The sequence below is a fragment of the Athene noctua genome, chromosome 2 (assembly GCF_965140245.1).
Source record: "Athene noctua chromosome 2, bAthNoc1.hap1.1, whole genome shotgun sequence".
NCBI classification, from domain to species: domain Eukaryota; kingdom Metazoa; phylum Chordata; class Aves; order Strigiformes; family Strigidae; genus Athene; species Athene noctua.
The window spans coordinates 110077946-110093542 of NC_134038.1; the positions used below are offsets into that span (position 1 = coordinate 110077946).

At 45.7% G+C, this 15597-nt stretch overlaps 1 protein-coding gene across 1 annotated transcript in view; it reads right to left on the reverse strand.

The window, feature by feature from the left end:
* The window catches only part of RHEB (Ras homolog, mTORC1 binding), a 43441-nt gene extending 31645 nt beyond the window's left edge, over positions 1-11796 (reverse strand). The window contains exon 1 of the mRNA XM_074899881.1: positions 11448-11796. Coding sequence (XP_074755982.1) covers positions 11448-11499 — 52 coding nt within the window. The 5' untranslated portion in view covers positions 11500-11796. The remainder of the gene's footprint in view (positions 1-11447) is intronic.
* Between the last annotated feature and the right edge of the window lie 3801 nt (positions 11797-15597).

The window sequence follows — 15597 nt, forward strand, 5'->3', positions numbered from 1 at the left end:
TTCAGCCTCAGTCTGACAACAGGTCCACAGAGCTATTTGCCAAATCGTAGCACAACCTGAAGACAGTACTGATCTGTTCCAACTACAAGCAAGCTACTTTTACAATATATTAAACATACACATCTAATCTAACTGCATAATAATCACTAGGAGATCTTAACAACAGAAGGCAGCTTCAGCCTGCAGCACTATGCCTGACTATGAAGTAGTCGGTCAATGCAACAAACTCTCCATGCCCCCACTGATGGTCCAAAGTCTGATGAACCAAACGACAACAAATGCCAGCAATGCACGTGGCAGCCAAAATGTGACTTTTGTGGCAAGAGTGCTGCTACTGGCAGTCCACATAAGCACACAGTACTATTCACCTGCCATGACCTGCACTGCTCGAAGTTCCCAAAGCTGCATGAAGCATCAGGAACTGGGGTACCGACCCTGACAACACTAACATCTCTTAGCATAAAACAGAGATGGTGGTCTTTAGGGATACTGACAAAGGTTAGTGTTGACCCTCTTCCACCAGTGGAGTGGGACATGGTCAACTCCATCACACCTCTGTCAACAGATGCACAGGTCGACACTGAAACTGTCTTGATTAATGATCATACAATTGAGCCTTGGCCACTTTAATTCTCCTGTGCTAGCACGAGGCTGCTGTGGATCTACACGTAACCATGTCAACATTAAAAAAACACAAACAGTAGGCCTGAACTCTTATCTTTTTCTACAAAAACTGTCTCCCCCCATCAGATTCAGGTCAACTTTTCATAAGTCACTATAATCTCTCCTCCAATTCAATTCTAGATCATCTTTGGATTAACTTTATAGGCATCTTCCACATTACTTCTGCTCAACATGTGAAGTCCCTCCCATCTATTAATCGGGGTTGAAGAAAGCCACAATCTGTTAAATGCCATCTTCATACCATAGCACTTTATACAGCTGGAGTTAGTCATTAACCTCTCCCCACTAAATCTGATTGCAAGCCTTCTTCATTTACACACTTACCCAATCAACGTAACAGAGTAGTCTCTGCATACTGAGAACAATCAGTTAACAGGAAGGTTCAAAGTAATAATACACCAAAAATCACAGCATGACAGATGTGTGTAAGACACCAGGAAAAAAACCCAAACAAACAGACTCTGGGGTAAGAATAACACTATGCAGAATACGATAAGTATCACTAGAGCCCCCAACCTTGGGAAATTTCAAGGGAATTTAAGCCAAAGATCTGTCAGATAGGGCATGACATAGTTGATTTTGCCATAGGGCAGAGAAGATAGAACAGGTAACCCTTGTTTACTATAGCATACTATAAAGTTCTTGCCTGTCATGACAGCGAGCTGGCTTCCTTACCTTCCTAACCAGTGTGTTGGCTCACAAAGTACTTAAAATTAAGAGGTTTTGGGTAGGCTTCATGATTTTCTATTCTCAGTTTTTAAACTACATCATACAAAGAGGTCACAATACAGAAGTCTGATCTTTGCAAGGAAGAACAACAACAAAAACACAGAACAAATTGGAAAAAAAAAAAAACAAACAAACCACCCCACCCTCCCCCAACCACTTGAAAATAGCCCAGGAAGATAACTGAGGATGACACTTGCAACCTGACATTAAATTAAGTTTCTATTTAGAATGTCTTTTACAAGTGTCTTCCAGCCAGGCCAGTTCCAGCACCTGCCAACAGAAACTGGATTCTTCACTTCCCAACACTACTAGCACAACCACACACCTTAGACAAGGAATTAAGGATCAAGCTGCAGTTTAAGGCAACCTAACTTCAGTCTGACCTGCAGCAGTGAGAGCAGTTCATTACATTTGTCTGGTATACAAGTCTTTCCATATCAACACAAATAAAATTCTCAAAGTGCAATAATGATTATTACTCTGTTATTATCCAGTTAAATCATAAACCAATCCAGCTAATCTTAACTTCAAGTTTATTTTAAATAGTATCTAAACAATTAAGCACATCACACCTACTTGGCAGAAATGGATAAAATGTTAACTATTACAGGCAAATAGGTCAAGGGCCAAGATTTACCATAGGTACAGTAAAGACTTTCAGAAGTTGCTTACTTCCTTAGCCTGGCTATTTTGGGAAATAACTCGTATCTTCATTTCTGGTTTCCACACTTCCATGCTGTAAGAACCGGAGACGCATGCCCCAACCTTCCCAATAAGCTGCCCTTAAAACTTAGGTCCATACACCCCTTCTCATACTGTCCCTTTTTCTCCTTACCAACCTCCACCTTTAAACCCTTTTAACCTTTGGGATGTACAGCCCATGCCCACATAAGCAGCCAGATGCCAAAATAACAGAATGTTCACATGACCATCTTCAGAAAAAAAGAAACATAGATCCTCCAGTCTCACCACTAACTATAAATTGTATATGAGACAATGGCTTTTTAAGATCACAGTATTTTTGCCTGGAAATGCAAAAAGAGACTGTATCACCTTATTTTTCTGTACTACCATTAACTTACACATGTTCATAGCAGTTGGCTGTGACAAAAGCACAACCCAATGCTAGGCTTAGTAGCCCCATCCAAGACATGCATCTAGAAGAAATTTAAACAAGCTAGTCATTGAAACAGTCCTGGAAGTTTCACTTTAACTCTTCCACTGTCCTACCATCACACTTAGGGGATGAAAGATATCTTGCAGTTGAGGAAGGACAAGCAGAAGTGTTTAGGTGTCACAAGACTCCTTGATACACTCTGTATCAAGAACATGTTTCTGAAACATCCAGACTTATTCTTCCTAGCTCTACTGTTCAGAAGAACTTGAATTACCTTCTATTTAAATAATTTTAGACCTAAATTTAGCAGCCACAGAAGGTTTATCAAGAATTTTGACAGCTTTTTTTCTTCAAACATGAAAAAGGTTAAAACAGCACAATTAACACCTTTCTTTAGAATTTATTCACCATTGTCAAATCATACTGATGAAGCAAAACATCTATTTGAAATGGACATTTCCAAGAAAGCAATGTAGAAGATACTTAAGCAAACTAAGAAACATGGTGCCTGTTTATATGCACGTTTCAAAGCAGAAGCTTCCAGTTCTAATTAAAGATGCTAATTTTGAAACAGATTTTAGAACACCAGAAATTTGTTATTAATGGAGGACCAAGCCTTAAAGCAAAATACACTTTACTGCATTAATGTCAAGTGCTTGATTGTTTTGACAGTTTGTAGGACAGATTTAATGGAGTTTTCCTACGTATTATGCATCCTAGCTCTCTTGCATATAGCAAGAGTACCTTTAAAGGAGGTCATACATATTGAATGAAGTTTTGGCAATACAATCTGACAAGCTGTTGAAGCTAGACAGATGTATCCCACTAACTCAGGAGACAATGTTGTCAAGAGACACTCTCATATCATAATTTCATATTACACTTGCACATGTTCACACCCACACAGTGAAGACCACTTATGTATTCCCTTTTTTTCCAAATTAAAATTCACTTAACTCAGTACTCCACAGAATACAAATAACTAGCTAAGATTTGTCATGCATGCTGTTCTGGGTCCTGTAACCCAAAATACCTAAGAATATTGATAACCGTCCCAGAATTATTAACTCCTCATTCTTTAAGACTTCAGTGTAATATTAAAGAAAGCAAGCTGAAAGGAAACTTTCCTTGTTTAAAGCATAATCTATCAGGGAATCATGATTTCTTCAGTTCCAACCTATTTAATATACAAGCACCGCAACTTTTCTGAACAAGTCTTCCGAGTGTCACACATAAGGGTCTTTTGCTCCTTTCAAGGCCCTCAGAAATCAGTCACTTAGTCTTACGTCTCAAAAGATTAATATTTGCCCATTATACAAAAACTCTTAAGGATTTCATCAAAATTAAACTGCTATAAATTCCCTCCTCATGTTCTAGTCATAAGTTCTCTAAGGCACTTAAGTCCCATAAGAAATTCCAAGTATTCTTCCCTTTTGCAGGAGCCCCCAAGGCTCAAGTTATTCTTTGCTTGTCCTATCTTTAGCTTGACTGGCACATCATGCTTGATAATCTAAATTCTGCACCTTGAGAACTTGCATCATCTGTTTATACCACTATCTTTTTCACCATTGTCTCATTCCACATCCTTCATACAACTATACTTAAAATTTGCATGTACTGCAATCAAAGTGCATATGGTAAACTGAGGAAGAATCAGTGCACCTAAACAGACGAAGTAGCTGCGAATCATCTTTACGCTGCAATAGTGTCAACAAATACAATTAAAGGAGTGAACCAGGTTGAGGAGTCAACCGGTATTTGCAGGAAACAGGTATTTTGTAGGGTATCTTAGCAAATGCTGAACATTACTCTGAAAAGCAGAGCCTTTAGATTTGTTTCCACTAGTTTTCCAAGTGGGAAGGCAATCAGCAATTCTAAATGCCTTGCACTTTGTTGTACAGTTGTATAGGTTGTAGCGAGATGGGTATTGGTCTCTTTTCCCAAATAACAAGTGATAGGACAAGAGGAAACAGCCTCAAGTTGAGGCAGGGGAGGTTTAGATTGGGTATCAGGAAAAATTCATTCCCTGAAAGGGTTGTCAAGCATTGGAACAGGCTGCCGAGGGGAGTGGTTGAGTCACCATCCCTGGAGGTATTTAAAAGACCTGGGGACACGGTTCAGTGGTAGACTTGGCAGTGTTTGGTTTATAGTTGGACTCAATCTTAAAGGTCTTTTCCAATCTAAATGATTCTACGATCATAGTCTGGAGCTTTGGCTTTGATCCAGTGCAGCATCTTTACTACCAAGTGTTTCCAGAAAATTCCAGATCAACTGTAATTGAACACTTGATGCATCATCTGAATCGAAAGACTTCAGAACAAGGTTTAGATTTATCCCAGGTCAAGCACCTTTCTTTTCTTCAATTCTGCATGAAAGGATTAGATTAGATTTGACTATGGAAGGTTATTTAAACAAGAATCTTGAAAACTTGATTTCTTCATGGTTCCCCAATACACATTTCACCACCTTTACAAGGCTATCTTTTTCCGTCAAGAGAACTACTCAGGTTCAAAAGGCCCGCTTTTGAAAGTTTACAAAAAAGCACTCACACTTATCTGGAGTGGCGGAGAACAATACTTACAGATGTGGTTTCGTAACAGGTCTGACTGAAGGAAAGTCTACACGACCACAAAGAGCCTACTCCACCCTCGCACAAACTACTCATCCTCCTGATCCCATTCCCTCTGTCAGGGTTGTACTGGCAGAGCCAACCAGCTGAACAATATGAAAACTTTTCCTTCTGATTGCTTTACTTTTGAAGGAAATCAATTCCCTAAACTGGTGACCAGGCTTCCAGCATGTCAGTGCCAGCAGGCGGGTGGGGGGCAGGAAGGTGCAACTTCCAGCCACAGTGCAGGATTAGCTTGACTTGTGCCAAGGCAAGCCCCACCCTACATAACTCATTTGCATCTGGCAATTAAAAAAAGAAAGTGGCAGGGACATCTCTTGAGAAAAGCTGTACTTTGTTCGAAAACTGCCTCACTTTACTTCCTCGTTACAAGTTCAATACAAGCATTTTTCCCCCCAAAAAACCCGATTTGGCATCCATTGTACTTCATATTCATCAAGAAGGAAATACAATCTTTAATGGCTCGCATTCATAAGTTTGTGGTGACAAGATTTAAGATCTAAAGTTTAAGAGCTCTGCTAGGCTATACATAACATAGACTTTCTCCACATTTTTCCCTTTTCCCCCATCCCATACACCCTCATTTGCAGGATAGCTGCCGTTAGCATGCAAGAACTGTAGAAGAAAACAAATGTCCTGACCAGGATTGGAAGAGAGAAATTTTAAGCAATAAATACTCCCCTAAACTCACGAAGCACATTTTAATTTCTCACATTAACAGATTCACAACAGATTTGCCATTCACTTCAAATATAGGCCTTGGAAAACAAAAGGAAGCCTTTCAAGTCCTTAAGGAGACAGATCCACAACTGACAAGGGCAGCTTCGTGTTATGTACCGTGCTTCAAGTCTGCAGCTTCCGATTTAGGATAATTTGAGATGACACCGAGCAATTTTGACTCATGCAGGATTCTCAGAGCTGAAGTGCATTATGAACATCCCACAGAGAAGCTGTTTCGATTTTGGATTGAATACACAATTAAGTCAAGCAGTTTTTAAAATACGCCCTTGAATGTCACCTTCAGGAGAGCTACAGGAAGTTCATCATAATCAGTAGTTTATCGCGTCTCAGCCTGCTCTTCTAATCTCCAGCGCGTGGTTATGCTAAGTTTCTGCAGCAGTGTGTACCGCAGAGGTGGTTGGTTTACCCAGAACCTACACTTAAGGCAGTGTAGTATATCTAAATGAAGAGCTTCAACTTTATACAGCTTGTAAATTACAGGATCTACATTTCATTTGGTTTCTCCCTGTTGACATTAACTCTAAATTGAGTAATCAAATACCAAACCACTCAAATACACAAGCAAAACCTGCAAGTGTTATCATTAAAAGAGAACGGAGTAGGCAATTTAAGAGTTAATCCTGGAACGGTGTCCTCAAATAACCCTACTGTGGCTTGATATTACAGCTGAACATGCTGCCTCTAGTGCTTCCAGCTACTGCTATCAAATGCGCTGTAGCAACTTTCACTGTCGAACGGCATAGTCAGTCACACCGAAACGCAATTAAAGCCGGCATTTCCAGCCTCATTTCAGTCCCCTGGTAGCTGCAACCTTTCCTTTTAGCAGCACTGCTGCACCTCGGCAGAGCAAACGCAGTCCTGACGAGGGAAGCACTATGAAAATAACCTTGGCACTTATTAGGGACCTGGCAAAATTTTAACCTGAGGTATCAGCTGGATCCTGAACCACTCAATTTTCCTGTTAAATCTCAGGCTTCCCAATGTTGCGGACACAACCAATTCTGTAAACCAAATTACAGCACACGACAGCAGCAATTTCTCCATTCCTCCTCTCTTGACATTTACACGGGCAATTTATTGCCTGCTAAAATTACCACTTCCCTCCATCCAATATCAAAGGGATACCTCCTCAGGGCGGTATACTACTGTGCGAACAGATGCCATCTTTCAGAAGCAAAAAGCAAAACCTCAACTCCATTTTACAATACAAACCTGCTAACATCCAAATAACTCATATTTTCAAAACCAGTAAATACATTTTGTCCTAAAAACCATTCTTACTATTTACAGGTACGTACTTAAGGTACTGCTTTTTCTGCCTTTCTTGCTCTCAGGAAAGGTGGAGTGGGGAGAAGCATTTTTCAGCTTAATAAAACCACCTGGAAGCCTTTCCATATAAATCTAACCTTGGCAGATAACTTTGTTCCATCATAGGGTTTTTTTTGCCACCTGCATGACGCAGTCACAGACCATGACTACTTCTGCCGGCAATATGGACTGCTCTCCACCTGCACAAAAAAGTTGATTTATTTAGCTGGGTCAGAAAACAGGTAAGTCACCATTAACTTTACCAGATTTTGCCTCTAGAGCTATAGACTGACCAGGAGAGCATTTTCAGATCACCAATCCAAATGTGTAAAATTCAGAAACAGAATTCCAGTTTCTGCAAGTTAATCTGTAATACCAGCAGCAGGAGTTATATGAGCAGCAGAAAACAAATCAGGCTGAGATCGTGACCTACGACTGAAGCAGCTGATCCAAACACTACCTCCCTGCTTATTTAAAATCCCAGTTCAATATAATATAGAGAATCCCAATAATAAACTACTTCACAAGACAATCTAAGAAACCTCTTCTTTCATATGGGCATTTGTGGTCTGAAATTATGTATTTCTCCTATAAACAAAGAAGAACCAAACCGACCACGAAGCATTTTGGAGAACTACATGCTGCTTTTTAGAGCGTCTGTTACTCTGAAAAGATCAAGAAAATCTTAGTCTTGCCTGATTTCTTTCCAAGCAAATCCATTATTTCCAAATATATTTGGGATATACCAAATTATGACCACAATACAAGCATGAAGATTTTTTTCAGAAGGCAGTAACTTTTTAAAATTTTATGCTTCGTCATCCGTAAGATAGTTGGGGGTTTTTTTCCAGAATCAGATCTCAAGCAGCTGGTCCAGTCTGGATGCTTATCAAGCAACAGCAATCAAAGTTAAGTTCCTCCCATTGTGAAACTATCAGATTTTGGGATGAGATCCATCTGATTTCTTCCGAGAACCTCACTGAGACAAGTACACATCACAATGGAATTTAACTTTCCTATACCGATTTAAGCCTGAGCAAAACCCAAAGGAGACATTCTTGTGTGATTTTGTCTAGCATCATGCCACAACCTGTATGCTGTATCTACACATAATTGGCCTTCCTCACCAAAAAACAAGTCCCGAAGTTCCTGGCAAATACTCTGTCTGCATCTCAGAAAGTATGTCTGCCTGGGAACTCATAAGGCTTCCACTGTGATCTCTCCCATCAGCAAAGAATACTAGTTTCACATATGAAATGGTTGATGGCAGTGTTGAAAGATAGAGGGAGCGTATTCAAACAAGCAGACTCCTGAATTTTCTATTCCAAGAACTATTATATCAGAATACCACTCCCAACCTCTAGCCTATCTGACAACAGTGGGGTAAGAATAAAATTTAATGCAAGTAAAAGAAACAAGGGCTTAGCATGAAGCCAGTACAAGATTCAGACCCTGTTTCACAAATCCCCATGGAGGACATGCCTGCCCCGTTACTATACACACTCATAAACTGAAAGATCCCCCAAATTGTTGAATCATCAACTGTAGAGAACAGCTCACTGCTTGAAATATGTCATCAAAACCTGGTCATTTCAACACGCAACTGAAAGAGACTGAGGAAAAAAGCCCACCTTTTTCTGACTGGCTTACTCTCAAACACCACAGAAATTACAAGGAGAGCACGCAACTTCACAGAGCAGGTCACCTAAGCATTTATGCTAACGTATAAAACTGTAAACATTTTACAACTTACCAGTTAGCCTCCCTTACTCCAGGGTCAAGATTAATGTTAATGGCAAAGCAGTGTAGCTCCCTAATTATAAAAGGAAATGTAGAAAACATTTCCTTCCAGATTGTGGAATTATTTCCCACCTTAATGAATGTTAGCTCTAGTCAAATGTTGCATTTTTCCCAGAAGAAATGCTCTTCATTTTCTACCCCCCAAAAGCTTGTCCTAAGAAGAGATTAGATCCTTTCTCACCCAGATTTCAAGTAATATCCTTGCCATCATAACAAAAAGCATGACTTACTCAAAAGCTTCTCCGCAGCCAAACTCAGTCGCTATCCTGTTAGACTTTAGGAGGCGTACTTAGATGAGCAGATGCCCCAACCTGAACCTCAGTCTGACTTTCTTGCTTTTCTAACAGCTTCACAAGGTGGAAGTAAGACCCCAACGACCTGTTTCTACTGTGTGAACTTTTTTGTAAGTATTTGCCTAGAAATGTAATGCTCCCATATTCAAGAAGAGTAACTTTGCACAAGGTTTTTACCTAAGAGGTAACACAGAATTCTGTAGGACAATCAAAGGAAAATTACAGTAAACCAGAATTTACCCCCTTCCCCTTACTTCTACCTTCATACAACTTGTAGCTGCCCTGATAAAACTGACCCTGTCCCATCAAGCTTAATACCACGCTACTCTCAGAAAAATTTAGTTGACGAAGTTTAGCGGTAGGTCTTAGCAGACATTAGGTAATTTTTTGCCCATCCTTGCTTATCAGTAACGCTCAAAACGTCACTGACCAGATTAACAGTACTATACCACCACTTCCTCTGGTTTTCCTCAACTGAGTATATACCCTACTACAATCCAATTTTCTGACTGGTGCTTGTCATTGTCAACAGATCAAAGACCAAAGCTCAACAGTACACCAGTCCCCATCACAGGCTTCTAAAGGACAGAATTTCAAGCACTCTTCCTTCCCACTTACACTGCCTATTGCTTGTTTTCATCAGTGCTCAAAGCAAAAACGAGACAAGAAAGCCTAACACACAGCAGAGACCACGGAACAGACTGCAACAAGTGATGTCAAATATACTATGCAAACCAATCAATCTACAACTTGCTGCTACTTTGAAGGATTTCACAAATTCATCCTCCTTTTTACAACAGCCCATCTCAAAGTCGGGCTGCAGTTACATAAAAATCTAAGAAACGGCTCCGCTTATTGAGCTTTCTTTCGATCTTTAAAAAAAGCTTTTTTTTAAGGGTTCTTTCTACTGAGTGCATAACAAAAGATAGATTACCAATTCAGTCACTACTTTAATGTAAAAGCCCCTTTTATAGCAGTAGAGTATCTCTGTTGCATCGTCTTTATTTTCCAACCGCATATTATCGTCAACATCGATCTACGCTTTTAAGTTTGATCGATTCGGACAGCTGTACTATGCCTTATTCCCCTCTGCTTTAAGAGCCCGAACGCTGAAACATCTCAAACTGTTCTCCATCAAAGATGGGGAATGGAGGAGGAGAAAGGATTACAGGTGCGGGCAGTTATGGAACAAAACCATTATCGGCCGCTATTGACTCGTGCTGGACGCTTCCAGGAAGTTCCTCCACGTAGATCAGCCTGCGCTGGATTGTACCAGCCGCGCTGTGCAAGAGCAACGCGATCCCGTGCTGGGGACACGGCAGAGCCGGTACAACCCCGCGGCCGTAATGAGTACAACCGGCTCGACAGTCGGTTCCGCTACGCTGCTGGTGCAGACAGGACCTCTACAGGAAAGGGGGGCAGAAAGGGGCAAAAGATCAACCTAGTTTCCCCTCGGCATTTCGAAACTGGCTCTAAACCCTACGCAGAGGCTGGACCAGAGCGTCCCTGAGCCAGCGGGGGGGGCGGGAGCGCTCCCGCTCCGCACCCCGCACCGGTCCCACGGGCGAGCAACCGCCCGCGCCGAGCGCTCGGCGCGACCCCCCTTCCCCGGGAGCAGCACCAGCCCGGGGCGGGGGCCGGCACCTCGGCGCCAGCTGCCGGCACACTTACCGCCCTCGGCCGGGCGGGAACCGCCTCACCGACCCCCCCGGCCCGGTTTCCCGGGAGCCGCGCGGCCATTCGGGGAGGCCCGGCCGGGAGGGCGGCGGCGGGGCGAGGGGGAGCGGATGGGAAACTTCCTATTAAGGGCACGGCGGCCCCGCGCCCGCAGCCCCAGGCCCGCAGCGCTCTGCGGCGCCGCCATGGCGGGGCCCGCCCGCCCGCCGCGGCTGCGCGCTCCCGGCGGCGGGAAGCGGGGCGGCCCAACCCTCCCCTCCCTTCCCCTCCCCAGCGCTGCACCTGCTGCCGCGGGGGAGGGCGATGCGGCGGGGGCCGCCGGGCCGGGCCGGGCCGGGCCGCGCTCCCCCGCGGGCAGGGGGGCGCTGCGGAGCCCGGGACGGCCCGCCCGCGCCGGGGGAAGCCGCCGCCGCCGCACCAACGGTTCGGCGCTCCCCGCCCGCCCCTCCCGGCGGCGCCCCGCGCTCACCCACGCTCCGGTAGCCCAGGATCGCGATCTTGCGGGACTTGGACGGCGGCATCTTCTCCCCGCCCGGCCCCGAACCACATCAAGGGCGGCGGCTGCGGTGGCGGCAGAGGCGGCGGTCGGCGGTCGGCTGACGGGGAGCGGGGCGCGCCGCCAGCGACATGCGGCGGGGGGAGGCGGGGGAGGGGCGGCGGAGCGGCGGGTCGACCGCACGGGACCCGCGGCGCCTGGCAGCAGCGGCGGCGCCCGCCCCACGTGACCGCCGGGCTCGCCAGCCCCTCACGTACCTGTGCGTCACGCGTCACAGGCCGGAGCGGCGACCTCGCCGCCGCCGAGAGCCGGCGCCAGGCGCCGCGGGGCGGGGAGGGGGGAAGGGGGGGGCAAAACTCGCTGCGTCATGCCTTCTCCCCCGCCCCCTCCCCCGCCCCGCCCCGCCCCTCGCCGATTGGGCGGTGCCGCGGCAGCGCGCGCGGCGATTGGCCGAGAGCGGCGGCTGCGGTAACTGACGGCGTTCAAAGAAAGGGGCGGGGCTGAGCCGAGGGCGAACGGGGACGGGGATTGGGCGGAGGGGCCGGAAGCCGCGCGGGCGCCGTGCTGCTGGCGCGGTGTCCCGAGAGCCCCCGAGGGGGGGCGGCCCGCCCCGGCCCGCCCCGCCGCGTCCCGGGCTGCTCACCGGGCGGGCGGATGCGCGGCGAGCCGGGGAATCGCGTCCGGCGCTGCTCCGCGGCGAGGCGGGGGACACGGCGTCGCTTCGTGGCCTGGAGCGCCGCAGGCAGTCGGCTGCGGGCGGCTCCGCTGTCAGGGCGGCGGGGAGCCGCTGGGCTCCGGGCCGCGCCAGCAGGCCGTGGACCCGGAGGCTCCAAGGACACCGCCGCCGGGCCGCCTGTCCCGAAAAGGGTCACTGCACCGGGCTGTAGCGTGTGCTTCAAACCGTTTCGGTGCCGCTTCGGAGCGTTCCCTTTGCACGCAGATAACTTCTGGGGAGACATCGGATCTGAGCATCTGTAAAGTGCTGGCAGCTGCATGTAAAGGGAGCGGGGCTGTGGAAAAAAATCCTTACCTATGAGATTCAACTCGAGTTTCCCACTTTGAAAAAAGCGTGTGCTGCGTGTGCTCCTGGTGACTTCAGCACTTAGTGGATGCAGAATTTAACGGAGAAAGACATGAACAGGAAACCTTTTCCCCCTCTACTGCTACTCTGAACACACTTCTGGTGGTATTTATCCATTCCACGTTTTCTTGAAAAATAAACGTTATTTAGAAATAAAAGTAGAGGTTTCTGTGTGCTTCTTGGGTTTTTGGAGTGTACAACCCATACCTAACATGCAGTCACGCCAGGCAGGGTACAACTCATGGACAGAAGAACTAAAGCAACCCTACAGCTTGTTGATGTTAAGGGAGGTGGGTCCTCTCCCTGATTTCCACCATTGATGTGTGTGTACTGCGTTCATCTAACCTGGTAAGGGGGCAGGGAACTAAAGCAAAAGAAAGCCATTTATACACAAAACCAATTTGCTGCTGAAGAAGCAGACAAGCTTTAAGGAGGTGTCTACATGTTTTGGATTAGTCTGATTATACCTTTCTGGATTATAGGATCTTGAAAACTAAATATTGGTGACCTGTGAAATGGCAGATGACAGCCTTCAGCGAGAAGGTACACGATGAAAAGACAGTTATTTCATAAGAAAAAAGGGTTTATGTAATTTGTCAGTGATGCTCCTCCTCCACGTCCAGGCTTTTTTCCGCTCACTACACCATGGATTCCCACTTCATCGCAGCTCTGGAGTACTACACCGCAGGGATTGCGTGGAAATCCTGCCCTTGTGAACAGTGACGCTGTTCAAAGCTTTCCGAGAGGTGTGAGGGACAGTCCTGCCTGACGTAGATCACTCTATTCCTTTTTGTCTTGTGTGTTTTTTTAAAAGACAGGAGAATTGCAGGGGCCATAATCCTGCAGGATGGCCCCTGGTGTAGCTCTGCAGCTGTGCTGTCATCTTGGTACTTGCTCGCTGTGGAGCTGTGCCATGGGCCAAAATTTGGGCTATTTACTGAGCCAGAGGACTGAAAGAGCTGAGGTTAAGAATTACCTTCCAGTGACAAATGGTTTTGGAAACAGGTGAAGTTTGTGGTAGTTACACTTTCAGCTTCCCTGTCCTTACAGTTCTTATTACTTGCCTGTTGTATTTAGGCACTGCAATTTTCACCCTGCTGAAACCTAGTTTGCATTTTCAGAAATTCTTCATACCCTTCCACGTGCTCGAGAGGCAAGAATCAGTGTTACTTCATTTGCGAGAGTTTCTGGTTTTGCTCCTTTGTTGACAGCCCCCTTCTCTTGATTAGGTGTTTTCCTTTACTCTCTTTTTCTTTACTCTCTCTTTCTTATTCCACTCACCTCTTGGCCCCTTGTTTGTTCATCTTGTTTCTGTTAACTTGCACTTGTTCATTCTGTACTCATTTAGGAGAGCTCACTGCTGCAGGTTTCTGCTCCCCCCTGCCCTTCAGCTGGTTTATTTACTGCCTCTAATTGCAATGGAGTTGTCCCAGCTTAGGATACCCTCGATGCCTGCCTCAGCCTGCGTCGCAGAAGCAACATGGAACTCATCCTTCCTGGGCACAGGTGCTTTTTAAACTTGCAGAAAAACCTGTGACTTTCCATTCTTCCACTGGTTCTTTGGAAGGAATTGTTGAGTAATCTTTATTCCATCAGGATCACTTAAGTGTTTTGTTCTACCTTGACCGGGATACTCAAAATACAGGCAAATACAGAGTTTTCAGGGAACTTGGTCATGTCTCCGCACGCTAGGCCTTGGTGATAGTGCTGAGTGGCCTTTAGGAGTGCTCTGAGATACTGCTACTCAAGTGGTCGAAGCTTAAGCAGAGAGGAGAGGGTCTGGAAGGCAGGCAGTAAGGCTGTCATTGCTGTTCTCCTGCCTGGGAGAAGTTTAACCGCTTCCCTGTGCAGTCCGGTGCAGAGGGAGAGCACACCCTTGGCTGTCAGTGTTGAAGCTGGGCACTGTGCGTAATTTGAACCCCCACCCCTTTATGCCTTCAGTGGCTTCACACGCTAAGCAGCCTTTTGCTGAAATTCTCTCCCCCTCTCACAACCTAAGGGTGATGGTCAGGTTGTGATTTCATTGCAGCGTTCTGCAGCAGCAGTAGCATTAGGGATTAGGGCTTTACCTGTGCCTTTCCTCCTCTGACTCCAGATTCTTTGTTTCTACAGCGTTTGCAGGTTGTGCTGTAAACTACAAAGTTCAGAGACCTTCGGGACAAGTGACGTACACTACGCACATATGCCCTGTCTGTATTCCAGGCCTGCTTTATGTCTCACTTCACCAGATACCCCTTCAAATCAAATGCAGCCTTCCTACCAGTTCAGATGATAAATTACATTCATTTCATTGTAAATGAGTTAACAACAGACATGGTCAGTGAATGCAACATGTGAGGTGTGGCCTACATTCTGAAAGAGAAAATACCAACTGGGAGAACTGCAGGCACCAATAAGAGTATGAGTATGCCGTGAGGTCAGGAACAGATGTTGAGGGAAGCTGCAAAAATGGAACATGTCTGTCTTGCGTTGCCTATATATGCTCTTCTGTGACGGAGGAAAAACCACGAGGAATTTCATGTAGTAGACGTAACTCAACAGTCCTTTTATAGTAATGCACTACATACAGGCCCCCAAACATGCTGCTGCTCCGATTCCAAATGCAGGACAGCTCTGACTTGTGCATTCAATTCCTGCAACAGCAATTACCAGTATAATTACCTACTCTGTCCTTGAGCAAATCAGGACCTTCCCAAGGAATTTTTTGAAGTGTGTCCCATGTTTGCATTGGGCAGGCTTCCACATGCACAGCACAGACTTTTCTGCCCACAGAGGTTACATTCAGTTCAGTCTTACACTATTTCCTACTCCCACCTGGGTTTTCACAATGATCGTCTTTTCCAATATTCAGATAGAAACACTGGCAAACTTAGTAGATGCAAATTAAGGAACTAATTAAGTTCACAGGGGCGACTGCCATCACAGGCTAATGCCACATGGGTCCTGGTATGCAGCTGGCAGGGACTCACCCCATAGGTACTTCTTTTCTTAAAGGAATGAGCTTGATGTATGAGTGCAGGTCACCTCCTGTTCCCCTTCACT